Source organism: Nasonia vitripennis, chromosome 2, assembly GCF_009193385.2.
Source record: "Nasonia vitripennis strain AsymCx chromosome 2, Nvit_psr_1.1, whole genome shotgun sequence".
In the NCBI taxonomy this organism is placed as follows: domain Eukaryota; kingdom Metazoa; phylum Arthropoda; class Insecta; order Hymenoptera; family Pteromalidae; genus Nasonia; species Nasonia vitripennis.
Window position 1 is genome coordinate 34,773,707 of NC_045758.1, and position 20,514 is coordinate 34,794,220.

Genomic DNA, 20,514 nt, shown 5'->3' on the forward strand with positions numbered 1-20,514 from the left:
TTCCTTCTAAAACAGTAGTCACAAAATTTGAATTTTTTAACAGGGCATGCGTCAAAAGAACTACCTCATGGTCGCGATTAGAGATGGTCAGCTTGTGTTGATAATCAAGAGCAAGCAGCGCAAAGAAATACTATTCAAGACACCGTTCAACGACGGCAATTGGCACCACGTGACGATTGGTCACAGTATCCGAAAGCTCACGATGGTAGTCGATTCTCAGGCACCCGGCAAGGTAAAAGTGCCAAAGAAGATCGGTCTAACGAATGTGATGTATATTGGTGGCATACCTGAAAGTGGCACACCACTGCCTGACAACGTCGTTGCTAAACTCGAAACTCTAAAAGGCTGCATCAGAGGTCTCAAAGTCAACGGCAACGTATATGACATGGTTGGTTCAACGAGTAGACCTTACAACGTTGGTCAGTGCTTTCCCAATGTTGAGAGCGGCGCATATTTCCAGGACGAAGCTTACGCAGTTTATAGTAAGTTCGCCTTTTCGTATAGAGTTGAGAATAAAATAATACATTGTGAGCGAAGTATTAAAAAAATCAATAACTTATTTATAATTAATTATTGCAGAAAAGAACTTCGAGCTCGGTGCCATCTTGGAGTTACAACTAGAATTCCGAACATCAGAACTGACAGGAGTATTATTATCGATAACGGCGCCTGAAGGATCCCCTTCACTGTCGTTAGAATTGCACAATGGTAAAGTCGTCTTATCAAGTAACATGGGCGACGATCAGGCGCTTTACGTTGAACAGGAGTTCAGCAACCCTTACACGATATGTGACAATATGTGGCACAGGATTCAAGCTATTTACAATGACAAGGAGCTTGCTCTCAAAGTCGATGATCTAGATCAAAAGTACGGGCTTCCGGTCAACAATGAAGGTCATTTCATGGGTTCTGCAATCACCAATTCTTTGTACATTGGTGGAATACCAGGTAACAAATTAAAGCATTTTACCCTTGTATACATCATCGTTGCATTGAATTGAAATTTAATAACTGTTAATTTGCATTCTATTTCAGCTTCTGCACCCAAGGGTACTTTGATCACAAGAGATCATTTTAATGGCTGCATACGCAACGTCATGATTGGTGGAGAGCGACGAGACTGGATCGACATGGCGGAGCTTCACAACATACACTTAAATTCTTGTCCTGTGCAATAAATGTAGGTTTTACATTGAAGGGTTACGAGAGACCCATCAGTGAGAAAAAAATAAAGTTAGGGTTACTTGATAGCACAAAGTAGCACCAACCGGAGAGTCCGGTAGCCAGAGCCGGAGTCCAACATAATCTCTAAATGTACCTACGCTGTCTTGCTCGTAAATAGCATTTTGCTTCTGGTTATACTGCATTAATCGATCATATTGTCTATTATTGATAATTTTCTAGTTTACGAACAATGTAGATGCGGTAGCACGAGTTCGAAAATGCATCTACTCTGGCCTATGGATTTTGTCCGGTACTGGCTACCGGACTTTCTCCGGTTAGGGCTACTTGACAATGCTTACTTGAGCAACTCCGGTAGTGGCTACCGGACTCTCCGGTAATCCTAACTTTGTTTTTTTTTCTCAGTCCTAACGAAGAACTGCTTCGTCGACCAGATCCAAAGACTGCGAGTCAAGACTGCGCTCGAAGAATGTAGTTGACAATATTACTATCTGCAAAACTGAAGATTGCGTGAAAACCAAGAAAAACTTGGACAAATTTACGAAATGAAGCAAGCATTTGATTACTTTCAAGTATGACGTGTACTTATACAATGTAAGGATGCCATGAGAGAAAGGTTTTTCTTAGTTTTGGAACTTAATTGAAAGGAAGAACTTTGATAGAATTTAAAAGACTTATCGAAGCCAAAAGATGCTAATTGATAACGTTTTATTAGTCGAGCTTAAATCACAATGATACTTAGTTCAATCGCTGCAATAAGAATGCGCAAGTCAAGCAAATACATTCATCACATCGCATTACAGCCGTTTAGATTTTAAACTAGAATTTTATGTACTTTCGTGTAATTAGCGAAACCACTGCCATATAATATTATGACAATCGAATGTAAACCAGACATTGTACATCAGTATTTAATATTATTTATTCTTGATATAACATAATTTATGCTGAACAGAAGAGAGCAAGTTTATAGTAAATAGTGAAGAGACATTATGTTTTATACCTAGAAATAATTTAAATAATAATTGCACGTGTCTAGCTTAATAATTATTATTGTATAAAGAAAATAAATGTGCCCTACATACAAATGCTGGAACAATATAATAAATTTAAGGAATATAAAATAGTTGGACATTTTCTTCTTCGTTCTTTTTATTAAAATTAATTAAAGTTAATGTACAAAATAATTATAACCAAATTAATCTTTTTCATTAGCGGCAGTAATCGGATAATTTTTCTTCAACCAGTCTAGTATGTGTGGAATCTTCCTATTATTCCAATCTAAATCATATCGAACACCCTTTAATGCACTATCCAGTGACTCCGCGATGCTTTCTACTTTTTTGCTGTTTTTTTCTATGAAACTGGCATACTGTAAAAATCGTAAGTAGATTGTTATCATCAATTCGTTTTGCATATTATAAACTCGTATACTATTTGAATTACCTTTTCTACAAGTTTTTCTGTCGACATGCTATCAGCAGTGGTAATTAGCACATGCTCGATCATGCTGTTGTCACCAAAACTAGAAAATTATTAAAATAATCAATGAATCCATAAAATATAAGTATATTTTACAAAGTTGTTGATGTATAAAAAAACTTACGCTTTCAGCATTTTATCATAATTATTATCCATGAAATCAAGTATTTCATTTGCGCCAATTAGACTGGCATCTACCATTGTGGTAATAATATCTTTTATATCTTGTTTCCTAATTCTATCGCCAGGCGTTATAACAGCTTGTAAAAGCCTATTGAAAATATTATTAAAATTGTGCACACAATCCACATATTGTGTTATAATTTGCAAGGCATAATAAAAAACGTACCTGTTCAATTGCATTGTATTTCTTGAGCAAACCAATGTAGACAGAATTGTCAATTTCTCGATGGCAAAGTTAGTATTTTGTAATTTGTTCCACAAGTAATTCCAATCGTCCGTTGATCCATGTTTCATTGCAGTGCAGTAAACCGCTGATTGCAGATTTGGCGATACTATGAAACTTGAATGAACAAGAAATATTACAAAATCGTATAATAATGATTTTGAGACACGGAGCATTAAACCAGATATTACCTATCGTTTTGTCGTAACTTTTTGAACAGTTCCAAAGAATTACTGACACATTCTTTGTGATCGAAATCACACAGCCACTTCAAAAGTATTTCTCTGAACAAAACGTCAAAATCACTGCCTTCTTGATTTTCATTGAAACCGAGCCTCTGGTAATGTGGTTCTAGCAAAGACGTAACGTAGAGCTGGAAACATAAGTTATTATGTTTGCTGCATTATTGTACTCTGATGAAATTGAATTCACCAAGAATATTTCGAGTAGTAAATACCTTAAAATGACCGTAAATTTCAGGATGGCCTACGAAACGCTTCTTCAAATAGATCAGAGAAGCGAAAGTCGTCCTCCAAGGAATATAATTTGTTTCTTTACTTAGATACTGGGAAGCGGACAACACTATTTTGTAATCAACATAACCAGTTCTTCCTAAATTGAAAAGATCGTTCATCAATGCGGCACGATTCAGTTCATGAAGTACCTCATATTCATCCGATTTGAGCAATTTGATTATACGCTCCCACATTTTGTTATCGTAGTTAACTCTGTAATACCCTGTAATGGAATGTTGTTGAAAAATCGTAACCATCATTAATATACAAACGGAAATGCGTACCCGCTTGCTGAACGTTTATAATAACCCAATCGTTGGTAGCATTCGGTATTGTGATCGGCATAGATCCATCCATCAACCAGGTGACACTTCTAGTATCGGTGAAATTCGGATTGCTATCACTGGCCCAGGTAACAGGAATAATCCAAGTTGCGTTCGAAGTCAAGTTTTCACTTGGTTGCAGGAAAAATCGGTTCTGTCGCAAAGTCACTGTATCCCCGTCGAAGGAAGCGTGAACCACAGGGTAACCCGGTTGAGTTGTCCAACTGTCCATGAGATCGGTTAAAGTAACGTTCCACCTATGATCGCTGCCGTTTAGTGCATCCTCAAAGGCCAAGTACAGAAGCTCTGGCGTTGCAAATGAGTATTTACTGAAACGTGACAAAAAACGTTGAGAATGTTTACCGGCAGTTAATAATATGTTATGGTTTCATTACTATTGTGGTACGGACTTGGCTTCAAAGTAACGCTGCAAAGCGTCGAAGAATAGCTCTGTACCGAGCAATTTTTCAAGCATCCTGATTACACTTGCACCTTTGTTGTACGATATCGAATCGAAGATACTCGTAATTTCGTCCGGGCTGTAGACTTCATGCGTCATCGGGTGAATACTGGGGTAAGCATCAGAGACCAAAGCTTCGTGCATCTCGTTCACAACGAATTGCGATTCCAGGTTCCAGGAGGCTAGTTCCTGGCAAAAGATTTATTGTGCATACCGAGTTTGTTCAAACAATCGATAAATTCTTATAGTTTACAACTCACATCCTCGTGGGCGTGATACTCGAAGTAAGCAGCGAAAGATTCACTGAGCCACAGATAGTCCCACCACTTGGGTGTGACGATATTCCCGAACCACTGGTGGGCGAGCTCGTGAGTGACGAGGTTCCTGATGTACCTCTTGATTCTCAACGGCGTCACATTCTTATTGTAAAGCATGAACATCTCCGAATACACGAGCAGACCCCAGTTTTCCATCGCCGCTGGTGGAAAATCCGGAAAGGCAATCATCTCTATTTTGGAGATCGGATACTGCAGAGACGTTTTGTTTCCGAAAAAGTCCAATATCTTCGGGATGACCTGAAGGGAGTAGGGCAACTGGTTGACCAGTTCCGGGTTCGACCAGACCCGGTAGAGACGAGGCTGAATCTCGGTCATCGGTATGCTGAGACTCGCGTATTCGACCACTGCGAAGGCTACCGTGTAGGTCGGCATCAACGGGGACGTTTCGAACTCGACGATTGTTCTAAAATCGTCATTTGCAGGAATGTGAGCTTTTATTAAGAGCGATTCGCCTAAAGGTGCGCACTTACTGGTTGGCGTCGGTATTAATTATAGTTTTTATAGGCATGTTACTGATTGGGGTGTAGTTATCCGGTACCGCTAGCACCACCCGAAACGTAGCCTTTAGTCCAGGTTCGTCGAAGCAGGGAAAGGCTTTTCGAGCTCCCGTAGCCTCGAATTGCGTTCCCAACGCCCATCTGAAAATTTATTCGTAGTTTCAATCTCTTTTTCATAACTATAATCAGCCCATTAAAGGTGTACAGAGTTTCAAGTTTATACTTGTAGTCATTTCCGACTTTGATCCAATCCCGGAAGAAACCGTACATGTCGTTGTTCAACTCCCCAGTGTACGATATGTCGATGGTGACATTGGTACCGGCATTAATGGGCGACTTCATTTCGATAATCAAAAAGTGATACTTTTCTTTCGTTGTTATATTTTCTACATCGAGTTGGGCCAACGAATTTTTGTCAACGTCGATACTTGAAACTGTCACGTTGTGGATTGTTATGTCATCAACGTGTAGTACTATTTCAGAAGTAGATTTGGTGACGGTCGCGTTAATCCCAACAACGCCATCAAAGGTAAAATTGTCGGGTATTATGAAAGGGGTGATTCGAATGTAATATTCGTTGGGAATCACATTGTCGGGTAATCGATAGTCCGTGGTATTTTGCGATTCGTTATTAATCGCCTCATCAACAGTAGCAGTGGTTCCGACATGCTCTGAACACCGAGTTGCGACAAAGATTGCAACTAAAAAACAGAGTAGTGGTACTTTCTTGGGGGAATACATTATCCTAAATAGTACAGAAATATTAGGATAATAAAAGATTTAAAGTGTTTGAAGTTTCATAGTCACAAAAACGTACCTCGTTACATTTAATGATCAATACAAGCAGATTCAAGTGGAATAGCCAACGTCATAATCAATACATCTCAAGAACAGTCTCACACTATCTTTCGGTCACCGGGTCACGTCTTGCAATTGTCGCACTGTAAACTATCGCATCACCTTGGACTAGAGACAAAAACCTTTTTTTTTCTTTTTTAGTACATTTATCTGCTGATTTTCGTGTTCAGACCTTGGCCATGAAAAAGTGCCTATAGTGGCAGCAGATCGATCCGCACAGTAACAGCGTGCCAACGAGACTGAATACGAGCCGAGAGCTGTCGAATGTGTTTACAAGTGAACTTTGTGGTGTATATAATGTATGTGAGCGGCGTTCTTTACGAGTTTAGCCGGATTTTATAAAATCGTTATTATCTATCGGGTGCGCAGAAAAAATCTCATGAATAAGGATATTTTTAGAGGCGACTAGTTCAGCACTTTTTTTTTGAAGAACTGCGTTTTGTCGACCTTGCCATCTACTTTTTTTGTCGTTCATAACTGATGAGATGAGCTAAAACTTGATTCTTTTAATTCTATCCTTATCTCTGTCTTGAATTCTGAGCTGGTTAAATTTGGTTAAATCAACTGAGGTACAATCTTTTTAAAATAGTAAAATAATCTTCTCAATTTTCTATGAATGCAATAATGTGAAAAATATTGACCTATATGGGGAATTGTTATCCAGCAGGTGAATAGTACGAATACTTTAATAAGTTTTATTAGATTATAAGTTTGTTTCTGTGCCATCCCTATGTACAGGCAACCCTGTTTGCCTCTATAGGATGCCTTTTGAGGCATATGTATATGGTCAATAAATACTAAATACTAAATAATAAAGAAAAAAGAAACCAGTAAATAGTATATTTCGATATAAGTGCGCAAAAGTTGACTCTACACGAGTGGGAGGTTTGACACATGAAGCGAGGGTGACAATCTCACGAGTGTAGAATCAACTTTTCGCACGTGTATCGAACGTTATTTTTTCATACAGGAGCGGAAAATGTGCTTAAACGCACGCGGAGCGTGCGTAAAAGTGCATTTTACGCACACTGTATCGAAAATAAAAATTAATAAATAACAATGCTATCAATATCGAGAGAAAATTGAAAAGGACTTTTTAGAAATGATGTTATCTACTTTTTTCCTTAAAGAATGATTTATATCTTTACTTGTGTTATACATATATACACTTAAAAGCTAAATGAATTATGTCCCCGATAACGACGCGTTAAAGGACATTTCAAGGAAGTATCTGCAGTAGGTTCAGATACAAAAGTCCGGCGCATATGGATTATTTCACTTTTATTAATGACATTCGCTGAAAGATGCTAACAGTAAAATATTATCCGAATCTTACTTGTCGTACTTCATAAATATATATTTATATATTTAGCGATTTTTTCGATTCGTATGTATACATATAAAAACATAAATATTTACAGACATGGATGTAAAATTATTTCAAGACTAACGGTTTCATGTTATGACTGAAATTATAAGGATCGCGTACATAATTATATTTATAATTAGTAAGGGCAATTTACTTATAAGTGCGCAAACGTCTCATACTTTTCTTTCATATAATTTTTTATCTCTCATTTGCGCGTTTTCTCAAAGGCTTTTATTCAATAAGTGAACATGTATCATTTTCTGAACAGCATCACAAAGCCAGAATAACTTTTTTAATTTTTCATCCCTTCGCTCAAAAAATATAATTATCAAGCGTAAGCCATAACTGTTGTCCAGTACTTGGAAGTTACTTCTTAGTTTGAGTGCTGTTTCAACATTATTATTATATCGTCACTTAACGATATTACAATCCGTTACCGACACTTAAAATTAGTGACTAAGTTAGATATTAATTTTATCGACGTTAATTCTCTGTCATCAAGCTCTATGACTCTTACCTATTTCGTTAATCGATATTGTCATTTCGGACTTTTTTTATCTTTCATTAGGTTTAACTGTAAGTAACGTTGCTCTTCAGTTTTACGCTTTTTAATTTCATCAAAATAGAACGAATTACATATTTCACTCAATCGAGTCTCTTGTTACAATTCTTATTTATTTAAACTTCGATTTATTTAAATGCACTTGAATATCTTAAGTGTGCAAAATCGTTGAAAACACGAACAAGTCGATATGTTAATGACATTATTGTACGTGAATAAGAAAAAATTATTTTACAGATTTTGGAAAATTCGTTTCAAATGTTCTTTCATAGCAGAGCATTTCAATATACATACATTGATAAACAAACCAAAGTATTATGCCTATACACATTCATAATAAAAACATTCATATTTGGTTAAAATCAATGGATTCTTTAAAATTTCTTCAAATAGATTTAATATATTTATGAAATATTTACTGCCAAAATATACAGTACGCTTATACTGGTTGGAAATCAGCCTTTGTGGTCGAGCGACTATTGATTAACTGTGTTATGGCACAAACGTAGCTTTTTTTGGCTAATGCGCTTAACGTTTTGCCTCAACTATGTAACACGTACTTCAACTCCTTTGATACTTGTATTTTTCAATTTTAACAAACATTTAAACTAGCAAAATTACTTTTTAACAATCAAATATTGCATGGAATGATGAAGTATAAAAGGGTTTAATTTGAAAACGCATACCAATCTGTAAAAATTGTCACCGCTCATTAATTCTATGCTAATAGCGTAATAGACATGACATGAAATGACTTTTACAACTAATTATTCCATAATCTTTTGATACATTGTCAATTTTTTCTCGATAGTGCACATTAAATAGCGTAATTCAACTCTTTAGGAATGTAAGGGTCAGCAGAGCTGACAGATGACACAAAGCGGTATGCCAGAGAATTAAGTCGCGCAAGAGGCATTGTGTCACTCTCATCCACGCGCAACATCTATACACCATTAATTCCTGGGTTGAATGTTTTTTCTAGACTTCACTGCAAGACTCGATTAAGAAATTATCATTTTTAAACTACTATTCGAAAAATTCTCTTAAACTTATAAATTTCATGATTTCATCAAGGGCTGCCATTATTTTAATAATTTACGTCCGTGAAATGAAAATCACAGTATGTTCCTATCACATTATTTTGCAAAACCGTAATTTGAAAGAAAAAGTTTATTTTAAAATAGAAGAGATAAATTCTTTGAAAATGCTACTGACTAAGAAGCGCGGTTTTCGACAACTCTGTTGCTTCTTTCAAAATTCAAAACTGTGAAACAGTCATACAATCATTCAATAAGAAATGATAATCATCCATTATAAGTAGACAATTCTGTGCAAAAATCCTGTTCTAAATTTTGTTATGAGTTAGTGATTCAAGATAAGTCTAATACAATAACATGACCAGCTTATTGCTGACTACTTTTGACGAAAAAATTTTAACTTGATTTTGAAATCCTATAATAATGAATTTACGGATATGGTTTTTAAAAACAACTGATCTTGTCATTATAGTTATTTATAAAAATTAATTAATCTTGTAAAATTTATCCATCATTATAATGTAACGCATAAAAACTTGTCTTTAAAGCCGATGTTAGCATAAATGTACTGATGACTTGCACATTATAATAGAAAATTATTAATTCAGACGAAAGGTTACATGTAGTCAGCCGCTAATCACGTATTTTTTAATTGTAATGGAAGAAGCGGTATTCGATGCCGATTATGCAACACATAGTGTTGTAAGCACATAAAACAGTCATTTTTAACAATCAGAAATAGGATTAAGATGCGCTAACATGAAAATAGATAACTTATCACACAAAATTAAAACTTTTAATATAGGGCTTCAGCAAAATGTTGTATAGGAGTCAGAGATTATCCCAAAAATACAAATGATGGTGTCATGGTAAAGCGAATTTTGTTAAATTAAAATTTTTAAGTACATAATTTAAATGCATAAAAAAACAATCATTATTCTTATTTAATAACTAATGCTCGAGTCTTAAATATACAGGTTTAATAAAAGTATAACAATTCAAAATGATGAAATTTTCAAATTAAGGAGATGTAAAATAAAATTAGATGATTAATTAAAGTATCGATAAAAGCTATCTACAAATGTATGCAGAATGATAATTTGAAGATAAAGGAATAGTTAAGGTATGAAAGACAACTTTTTTAGACAAAATGTAAAACTTTTTGGGATAAAAATAATTGTATTCAAAACAGGCTAACAGGAATAAATACTATATTGTACTGCAATATAAGTAATTTAAATTTAATTTAATCGTTAAGAGGGGGAGCGACAAAACAGAAGGAAAAATGTAAAAAGTTTATGTATAAACTGTACAGACAGAATAAACTAACTAACTATTTATAGTCTTATGCGAAATAACAATAGAAATATCGCAATTATGAGTTAGTCGCCGGTACATTATTTAGCTGACAAACAATTCCTATTGTAAATACCGATAATCTTACAGCAGTAGAACATCGGTGCTGACGCTAAATGAGAAAAATAAAAAAGCAATAAACAACGCATTCTTATAAAATCAACGCGCGGAAATGTATTCACATTCAAATAATCATTCGTCCATCCTCGCGTGTCAGCACCGATCGGTGACAAGTTTTACTTTTGTTCTCTTCGCCTATATATTTTCCGATATAAAACTGACTAAGAACGCAACGCTTCATTATAATTTAATATGGGCCTGTATTAAAATAGTAACTATGAACAACAGAGGGCACAGTAGCATAATGTTAAACTTGTTTCTTGTGTAAAACTATATGACAAGAGCCATATCCTTTTTGTTTGGTAAATTCACCTTTTTACCTTGCCACAGGCTATTATGTATCGTAAAGGCGTCTATGGTGACAGTCAGATGTTTCGTATGAACTTGGGAAAAGCATTTTCCACCAGAATTATATCTGCAATTGCAAAAAAGCATAATTAAGTTCGATTTACTTGCATGCTCGTTTGCATTTTTTATGACTAAAGAACAACTTACTTGAAAAACTTGTCGAACATTGTATCTTTGACCCATTTTGGACCAGTCCCGTACAATTTAGTGACTTCATCTCTGTCTGGGCAGTATGAATAGAGAGCTCGAAATTGACAGCCTGCGTCTCGGAAAAGTATGAGGAAATGCTTGCTTTCCGATCTAGAAATTTCGTCTAATACTCTGCGCTTTGCCTCCATATTAACTGTACCTGGGAATACACAGTATTCCACAGCATTTAACATAATACCGCGGTTTGACTTTGTTGCTGGCTGTTTATATAATCTTGGACCTGTATGCGATAGATGTGTAAGTCGATATTCCGAAATATCAAAATATCAAAATTCTTTCAATATAGTTACCATTATAATCCATCATCGAACTGGGTGTACTGCTAATGTCACTACTGCCATCATCAAAGACTCTTCGCTTCGTCATTAGACCCGGTGGTAAGGACCCAGGTCCCGAGGGTGAAGGGAGATGCCTCATGCTTCCCATACCAGGACTTGGTGCTCGTCTTGGCGGTGTAGCTCTTCCTAACCCACTGTCTGTATCTGTATACAAATTCGGAAGCACATAAGAAAAGTTGGTATTTTATATTACAAGTAAAAGTTATGATAATTGTAAAACATAAAATCGAAAACCACCCCAAAAGATGCCTTTCACCTTATTGAGCTTAATAGGACTACTATCATGACCACAGTTAATAACCATTACCACTACTGTTATTATTCCCAATGTTGAATTTTCATTAAATTGTGAATGTAAATTATTATTATTATTCTTTTCATAAAAAGAAGGAGTTAGTCACTTTATTGTAATCTCTTTCTACTTTCTTTATGTACATCTTCTAAACTGCATCTAAATTTGTATATATTTATTAAAACGTACACGATGAACTTTTTTATTTAGTGCAAAGTATGTAAATTTAAAATTTATCCGTCACTTAATAATTTAATCTAATATTAATGATAAATGATGTTTTTCTTAAATTAATATGAAAAATGACTGAATTTTAGAATAGAAAATTTGCTATACCTTTTAGTACTAATATAACAATAAATCTGAAAATTAATCAAAGACATTTCTGACAGCAATGATAATAGAACAATTCAAGATCTAAAAGTGGGTCATAGCAAATTAACAATGTAATATGAATGACTGCAGAACCACTGAGACAATCTGAAAGACATCGAGAACATCAGGACCCATAACCAGTGCTGTACAACGATAAGCCGAACAAGCTTTGATACTTATTAATCTAAAATGGTGAATCAAGTATTTTTCTTAAATTACATTTTTCAGTCAAAGTTTCACTAATGCTGATCTGCATAAAATTAATTATGTCAAATATTCTGTATTAAAACAATAAAAATTATTATGATTAATGAATCTAGGAAAAACGATCATGAACCACCTGTTGGTTCTACACAGAATATGGCTATTTTTCCTAGATGAACTATAAGCAAAAGTATAAAGCAATAAATGTATTATTGGTAAAACTTTGATTTAACTATGGTAACGATGTGCTGTTGAATGTGAATGCAAGTGTCTTGGTTAGTGTCGTGTTTCGCTTTAACGCTGCCACCTTGTATCTAATATGTATATCTGCAACCTGCCACCATGCGAGACTACATGTGTACATTATTGTTTACTAAGAGGCCTAGAAATGTAAAACAATGTGTAGAGAACCATAGAAACTTGTAAACTGTTGCACGAGACACAAAAAAGGAATAAGATATTCAGGGGTTTAAATGTATGTGTCCAAGTCACTGGGTGCTCCTTACCGCACAGATTCATCAATGAACTAGACTTTCTTCCCTTAAAGTTTTGGTAACTCGGGTATTTAGGCCTGCCTCTAACCTGTTGCTGAGGTTCCTGCGCATCTGCAATAATATGCAACGTTTCCGTTGTGTTACACTCTCGTACGTGTATTGTACGAACATTTAATGGTTCATTTTTACGGGGAGGCAATGAGGATGCTTCTCAATTTGTATATATAATATACTTCAATCTCACTTTCATCAACTACGAGCTGAACATCGAAGCTCAAGATATATATAATACATACATAGCCAGTGCATGTTTCGGTGCAGAATATAACGTTGCGTTCCAACTCATATAAAGCTATAAAATACACAAATCTACCTTGTTTTTCATGACAATCATTCGGAATCGAAACAATAATATAATGTAATAAGTAAACGTAAAGACAAATATATAAAAGAGACATGTTTATAGTGTACGAGCTTTATACATGGATCATAAATGCTCATACCACCGATAAACGATCCTGCAAAAAACAAGTTCTACGCATATATAAATATAAAACTAAACATATAATCATATAGTAATCGATCATACTTGTACAGAGTGCGATTAAGCGACGATAAAAAATGAATAGACTCACCTCGTGAAGTTTTGTAGGAGCCGCGTCGTCCCAATTGTACGCCGCTTCTAGACGGTGATGAGCTTCGACCATCATCGGGCGAATCTACGGAAGATACTAAAATAGGGTAACAAACTATTATAGAATGTTAGTAAAGCCTTATGACTATGGTTAGAGGCGGTTAGCGTACGCTTGCGAATGATGCATAAATGTGATCAATGACAGATGCTTCTAATGTAACAGTAATGCAGATGATGGTCATGCAGTGCAACCAGAAAGTAAAAGTTCAATTAAAGTGTATGATACATGATGATTTCTTAATTAATTTGATTTGTAAATTGTATCGTATTAACTTGGTATCACTGTTAATTTTTTAATTTATCTTTTAAAATTTTATAATAGTTATTTCACTAAAGTTTACTGCGTATCGAATGTTTTTGTAAAAGTAGGTGACATGATTACGAAAGATGTGATGAAAATTGTATAAAGATTTGAAGAATGTCATATTAAAAATGCATGATTGACTAATGAATGCAAACTCTGACTAAAATGTTAGTGTTTGTGTATGTGTTAACGTGTGCATACCCCTGAGGCTGCCACCTCGATAAAGGGAGCTGGATCGTCGTTCTTCAAGATGCGCCGCAGTTAGACTATCTTGTGAACCTCGGTAGTAGTCTCTCCTCATTGTAGGTGATGTCAGCGATGCTACGTAGTGTTTTAAGTGCCAAAAATGTAAATCAGCTCAAAATTTCTATCCTCTATACTTTTTATCGGATATCGACATGGTGTGGTCAGAAACCATTTTACTCAAAAAATTTCTTAACCGATTAAGTCGAATAATAACGTAAAAAGAAAAGTAAAAAAATGTTCTAAATTACTTTTAATTTGAAAAATAAAAAAGGAAGTTCTTTATGATGCCTGACGGACCCTTGTCGATAATAAGCTTAACTCAAAATTAGATATCAAAGAAAATTAAAATTTTGTATCAACAAATTTTTATGATCTCTAGATGTTTCAAGCGCAGGACAGAATTTTTTGAGCTTGTCTTGTTTGTGTCAAAAATAAATAAATAAAATAGTCACTCATAAAAAACATCGAGAAAGCTCACTGAGGACGCACAAATGGCATCATCCAACATAAAGTAAAACTGCTCTGGATATCAAAATTGTGCCATGCAAACAGTCGAGCATCAACAACATTGACTATGATAAATTTAAACACACTGATAGTCAAGGGGATCAAAGTTCCTAACAGTAAGTTACAAATTACTTCTCGGAATTCGGTGATCAATAGGTTTAACATTTTATGAAAATCGTTCCGTAATAAATTTTAATTTCCGAGAAATACTAATTAGCATTAAGGTCTCGGACATATGTTTATGCAAATTACCTGTACTTAAATTAGATGACGACCCCTTTTTCCCTCTACTCGGTGTTAGAACGCCGGAATCCAATTCCGCACCAGCATCGACGTGAATCGTTTTCGGTCGGGGTCGACTAGGAGTGGCTTTACTTCGAAGTTTAGCCGGCTTTAAAGCATTCATCAAGTCTTTGTTAATATTTTTTCCCTGTACAAGGAAGATAAAAATATTTATTTTTAGTATTTTAAAATCCTTATAATGCACTGATTATGATCTGAGATTAATGTGATGCAAAAAAATCCTACTTCTCGTTCAGCTTCTTCTATGGCTTTTTTCAATTTATACTGCTCAAGAATAGCTGCTCTTCGTTGCTTCTCTTCTTCCTTTTTCCTTGCCCTTTCCTCCTCTTTTAACTTTTCTTCTTCCCTACGAGCTTGTGCTTCTGCCTCTTTTCGTTCCTTTAATTCCTCTTGTTGCTGTCTACGCTGCAGCGACAAAAGCATTATTTTCTCTTTCTTTCTCTCCATTTCATCAATGGAGTTCTGTAAAGCAAACGTCGAAATTTCAGTGAAATTTACCTTAACGTACTCTTTATAGTTAAACAAAAGCTTACGGAGTAAATTTTCACTTACAGGATCTGGATTATCTAGCTGATTTCCTATGATTATTACCCCTTCGCTCTTGTGTCTCTCTCTTTGTGGATCTCTGGCGATATCTTGTTGCGGCTCTCTCGCCCTGAGCTCTTGTCGCTGCTGTGGCTCTCGTTCCTCAGCTTGTCTTTGTTTTTCTCTCCCCAAATTTCTTTGCCCCAGTTGACGTTGTCTGTCAAGTGTAACGCTGCTAACAGACGGTTGTTCGTAACGCGACAAGTAGTCATCTTGATCTAAATATGCCGAGACGCTTCTCTCCTGATATAAAATAAACACATTATATTAATTCAAGATAATCACAGTCAATCCTTTTTCAAATTTGATTTTAGTTTACTTTTTTAGGTGATGCTCTTTTTGTCCTGAGAGAAGGCTTAGGCTTCTTAGGCGCATCGTCAAACGAAATATAAAAGCCTTTTTCTCCTGCATCACTCGCGTCCAATGGTACAACTTCCGCAGTGTTACCAGACGGTGATGGAGTCGTTTCTCGTAACGATGTGTGAGGTTGAAACGAATTTCGCGATATTGATGGTCTTGTCGGCGATGGTATCCTATACGTTCGACTACCAGATGTGATATTTAAGTTTCGAATCCCCTGAGAGAAGTCTTCTTCGTTAACTGTAAAATACAAAATAAAATTAATGGTTAAATATTGTCAATATGAAAAATTCATCAAGAGACAAATTGTCAGTTTAGTTACCTAAATAGGACATATTTTGAGGCTCTATTTCTTCGGGTGGCATAGAGCTCAATCTTTTTTCCAAGGGGCTTTCACATGACATTGGCATGTGATGCATACTTTGCCGTTTTGCATCAGGACTGTCACCCATCAATTGACTTATTCGATGAACCTGCAATTAATATAAAATAAATAAATCATGACCATTTATTCCTATGTTCCAAATTTTTCAGTTTTATCTTTACAAGACTGCGAAGGCTACTGTTAAACTCTGATGTCATATTGCTTACAAAACACTAGTTGGCATCATGACGTCAGAGTATAGAAGTTTCCAAGATGACTGAATACGCTACATAGGACTTATTATATACATTCCAATTTTCTATTTTAAACGTTACAAACGAATTAAAAACTTTATTTACAACGTCCTTGATTTATTTTTCACTTGCGAATCGATAGTCAATGAAACTAGAAAAACTAGTAAAACTGAAAACGCATCGCATAAATAACTTAAAGCCATCCAAGTAACTTCCTTGCAAATCACTTATGAATGTAACCGCATATCTCATCTAAAAGAGTCTGTAATTTACGACCTGCGGTATACGTTAATCAATCAAGTGATTTTTTTCAGTCCACTTTAACTTTGGTAAATGGAGGGCGCACGCGCAAGCAGAACGCAAGTCAAGCTCTGCAGTTCTAAAGAAATTAAAACACACACACACACATACTCGCGAAGAGCTCTATAATCTACGTCGCGGTGTATTGTAATTATAAATTCAAACCCACGATCTTGTTAACGGCGGCATTGCCGGTGTAATTATAAGCGGCGGCGACTGCGGACACACTAGAGCTCGTTTCGCTCTTGCTTGCAGATGAATGAAACAGATACATTCTATTTCAATGGAGATCAAAGCGAACTCGCGTATAACACTGTACCTATGTCGCGAGACTACGGCTGCGATGATCGTTTACAGGTGTGTGCGCGCACCTATGGGTTAGAAAAGCCGTGTGGGAAGAGTTTGCGCGCTGGGCCGTTTAGGCGGCTACTATCTATAAAAGTGCATTACATCACCAACTGGTTTCTCACCCACCCAGCGGTCAGGCTAGTATTTGAGATGGTTTTCAATGGCCGGAGTGTATGTAGACGAGCGCGGATAGGTGTGCACTTGTGTACTACACATGCGAAAGGATTACATTGAGATAGACGGCTACACGAGTGTTGCATACTCCGGACAGAATTTCTTTATTTTGATTTCAAACTAGGTCACGAACTCTTCTAATATAAAAAAAAAATAACTGAAACTTTTAAAATATGAATGAAAAAGTTGATGTATTCAAAGCTTCCGAAAGACGATATTCCATGGAACCTTGGTAAGATACGTAACAATCGACATTGATAACTTAAAAAATCAGAGAGATAGAGTGCGAACGCGAGAACAGTATATTATATAATGATATAAAGATAGATTTCATTTATCTAAATACTCACAGCACTACGATGTTGTGGACTAGCTGAAGAAGGTGGAGTTTGACTAAAAAGCGTTTGCGCCACAGGAAATGAAGACATGTGATGCTGATTACTAGACAGACTATGCTCTCCACCATTAAGGTACCGCGGTTCTTGCGGTGAGTCGTGTAAAATAAATCCCTTTTGTTGTGGAATTGGCATACCCCATGATCGAGTATCTTGATAGAACCGAGGGTCCTGCTGCTGCTGCTGCTGCTGCTGTTGTTGTTGCTGCTGCTGCTGATACACTGAAGAGGACATTTTCGTTTTTAAGACTGCGTGAACCCATTTAACAACTAACAGAAATTTAAACAGGAATTGATTCATGTTTTTTACCCGAAGGAGGTACATATCGAGTATCCACATTCTGGTTGTACCCAACGGTTTCATTTCCTAATTGAATTGGCTGTGGTTGACCCCACGTACGTCTTGGCACTTGTGGTTGATCATGAAGATAAAACTGCGATTGTTGAGGTGGCTCGTGTACCCGTGCAGACATCGGATTTTGTGGAGGCACTCCGTACGGCTTTGAAAGAAATCATAAATTTTTCCGGCTTTTCGTTTTGCAAGCAACAAGGATACACAAGTATTTTTCAAAACTTACATGGAAATGCTGTTGTTGCTGAGTGAGGCTTTGTAGTTGCTGAAACTGTTGCTGCATCTGCTGTTGATGCTGCATCTGCTGCTGATGCTGCGTCATCAAATGTTGCTGTTGGATTTGATTTTGCTGACTGGCCAAACGTTGAATGTCTTGTTGAATTTCACTTAAACTACTGTTCATTCTAAGAATAGAATAACGCACAAATGAAGTGCATAGTTCTACCGATTTATTGTGCAAAGAGACGTCAAAACACTCACTGTGTTATCGAATGATGATATTGCTCGTAATCCATGTTTTCGATGTCCGGCGTCCGTCGTGTCTCCACGAAAGGTGCGCCATCCTGGTCCAACCATTTGTGCTCCACGTCCCGTACATCTTCGCTGATCTCCTGCTTGACGAAACCACGTTATTGAAATGTGCCCACAATCGCAATGTCATACGACGTTCTTTCAAAATGTATGTCTCATAATGGTTTACCATTCCTTGCAAAAACCAACATTTGGAAATTCTCCAAAAATCCATATTGACTCATTATTCTTTTCTAATTATTTAGCTATATGATCGATCACTTTGAAAGTATATATATATATATTTATTTATTTATCTATTAAAACGTTCGTAGGTTTATCCACATTATCATTAAAAACGTATTATTCTACTTATAGAGACTGAATTTTCAGTATAACAAATTTAGAAAATACTCCAATCCGTATAGAGCATAATAAAATCGAAACGCGAAGTAGCCTGTTACTTTTGATTACAACAAACAAATTTGAAAGAATAAAGCTAATGCACTCAACTATCAAAACTCAACGATACAGCAAAGGAATTCAAGTGAATAGAGAACGCAAAGTCCCACCCCCCGAAACTTCTTATTTGTCCTCCTGTTTGATCAATATGACAAAATCTCATGTCAAGGTTTCCCCTCTTATCATAGCTTCACCTGCTCTTTCTCCTGTATATCTACGTGCATAAATCACATTTGGTTCGGATGAGCCGCGCCGTCCGGAAATTGCGCTAATCACTTTTCGCCAATCGATAGACCTTGATATCGCGTTGAACTGAATCTATCCTACCTTCGACCACAAGAATCGAAGTGAAGGCATTTCACACTCAAAGATTAAGTATATAAACATTTAGGAAGTATAAGTGATCTAATAAGATTTTATTTAAACAGTTATAACCACCACCAGAACAAACATCTATAGAGCAGGTAAAAATTGGTTTTAATTTACAAGTGCAGATTCTTGCGGAACATGATTGAAGTGAGTTCATGATAAATACAAATATGGTAAGTATTATTGTTATTATTATTGTACTATGTTATCCTTGTGATCAACCACAATTATAAACTTCAATATTTGGACTTACGTTATTATTTTTTTGTTTCTAGACAAGGATAAATATTGTATCCTAAAATATTCAACCTAGACTAACTTTTTGTAACCTTCAGAATTTGTATACTTTTGTAAAAAAAACTTTTAAGGCTCAAATTCATAATACTCGACTGACTACACTGGGTACATCTGTAATACAACAAATATCATATTCAAGCCATTCAGAAGCAGGGTAACTTTAACGATTTATAGTGCCTTACAGTAGCTGAAATCAAATTATTCATTCTCCGATTTTTAAAAGGCTTCTAATTGAACTTGATGCATTTTAGTGCAATTTGCAAAAACTTCTAACACGTTCAACATTTAAAATAATTCTGATTAAATATAATCGAAAAATTGTAAACTACCACGAAAAGCAATTAACAAATTCAACGATTACTTAGACTTTCTCTGCAACTGCGTTTTCTTTCCTATAGCCACTGTAAGGTGTAACATGGGAGGAATGGCGAAAATGAAAGTCGATGCCGCCTAACGTAGCTATATAGCTGTTCTATACAGCATGTATCTATGTATAAGCACACGAAAAAACATTTCAATTTAAAAACAACAACTCGATGTACTAGAGTATAAAATTGAAAAAAATGAGATGCTTTTCCGTGCTGTGCCGCTTTGTCGATGATGATCCATACCTTTAAGGAGAAGGGTCGTTGTGGTTTGTCCTGGGGCAACTGGTGGGTGGAAGAGGAAGCGACGGAGGAGGAGCAATCGGCGGCAATGCTCTGTTCCCCGGCTTGTGCCGAGCTTAACGGGGTAGGGGGGCCCATCTCCACAGGACTATCTCCGCCGGACGTCGATGAAGAGGGAGACTTAACTTTACCCTGCAACGAGCCCAACCACAAGGCGTGCTATGTTAGGTACTCACTGTCCACCACCAACACCAACAACACACACCACCCGCAAGCAGGACGTCACTCTTCAAGGTGTAGCCAACTACATGGCTAAC

General features: G+C 36.1%; 3 protein-coding genes across 30 annotated transcripts in view; 1 reads left to right on the plus strand and 2 right to left on the minus strand.

Moving 5' to 3' along the window:
- LOC100118105 (laminin subunit alpha-2) overlaps positions 1 to 2,308 on the plus strand; it is an 81,144-nt gene extending 78,836 nt beyond the window's left edge. Inside the window, exons 35-38 of one of the 2 annotated variants that reach the window (XM_031924214.2) lie at positions 44 to 482; positions 580 to 948; positions 1,036 to 1,180; positions 1,588 to 2,308. In XM_031924214.2, the coding sequence (XP_031780074.1) occupies positions 44 to 482; positions 580 to 948; positions 1,036 to 1,178 (951 nt within the window). In that variant the 3' untranslated portion in view covers positions 1,179 to 1,180; positions 1,588 to 2,308. Of the gene's footprint in view, positions 1 to 43; positions 483 to 579; positions 949 to 1,035 lie in introns of both variants that reach the window. The other variant, XM_032597531.1, reaches the window with a different exon arrangement.
- Positions 1,591 to 6,366, minus strand: LOC100118061 (aminopeptidase N). Its single transcript, XM_001602081.6, has 12 exons — positions 6,021 to 6,366; positions 5,427 to 5,948; positions 5,177 to 5,344; positions 4,629 to 5,109; positions 4,319 to 4,557; positions 3,870 to 4,237; positions 3,528 to 3,808; positions 3,262 to 3,443; positions 3,014 to 3,187; positions 2,789 to 2,935; positions 2,629 to 2,707; positions 1,591 to 2,554 (listed from the first exon to the last, which is right to left on the minus strand). The coding sequence occupies exons 2-12, from the start codon at positions 5,942 to 5,944 to the stop codon at positions 2,381 to 2,383; spliced, it is 2,811 nt and encodes a 936-aa protein (XP_001602131.2). The 5' UTR covers positions 5,945 to 5,948; positions 6,021 to 6,366; the 3' UTR covers positions 1,591 to 2,380.
- Positions 6,367 to 7,177: 811 nt separating this feature from the next.
- Positions 7,178 to 20,514, minus strand: part of LOC100118026 (patronin) — a 51,542-nt gene continuing 38,205 nt past the window's right edge. For 13 of the 27 annotated variants that reach the window (XM_032597532.1, XM_031924215.2, XM_032597535.1 and 10 more), the window contains 16 exons: positions 20,201 to 20,389; positions 18,432 to 18,562; positions 18,178 to 18,355; positions 17,910 to 18,099; positions 17,556 to 17,821; positions 16,088 to 16,238; positions 15,725 to 16,005; positions 15,373 to 15,648; positions 15,046 to 15,282; positions 14,770 to 14,947; positions 13,966 to 14,085; positions 13,402 to 13,497; positions 12,779 to 12,877; positions 11,354 to 11,545; positions 11,001 to 11,283; positions 10,189 to 10,920 (listed from right to left, as the gene is read on the minus strand). In XM_032597532.1, coding sequence (XP_032453423.1) covers positions 10,776 to 10,920; positions 11,001 to 11,283; positions 11,354 to 11,545; positions 12,779 to 12,877; positions 13,402 to 13,497; positions 13,966 to 14,085; positions 14,770 to 14,947; positions 15,046 to 15,282; positions 15,373 to 15,648; positions 15,725 to 16,005; positions 16,088 to 16,238; positions 17,556 to 17,821; positions 17,910 to 18,099; positions 18,178 to 18,355; positions 18,432 to 18,562; positions 20,201 to 20,389 — 3,012 coding nt within the window. In that variant the 3' untranslated portion in view covers positions 10,189 to 10,775. Of the gene's footprint in view, positions 10,921 to 11,000; positions 11,284 to 11,353; positions 11,546 to 12,778; positions 12,878 to 13,401; positions 13,498 to 13,965; positions 14,086 to 14,769; positions 14,948 to 15,045; positions 15,283 to 15,372; positions 15,649 to 15,724; positions 16,006 to 16,087; positions 16,239 to 17,555; positions 17,822 to 17,909; positions 18,100 to 18,177; positions 18,356 to 18,431; positions 18,563 to 20,200; positions 20,390 to 20,514 lie in introns of all 27 variants that reach the window. The other 14 variants (XM_032597538.1, XM_031924231.2, XM_031924219.2 and 11 more) reach the window with 13 other exon arrangements.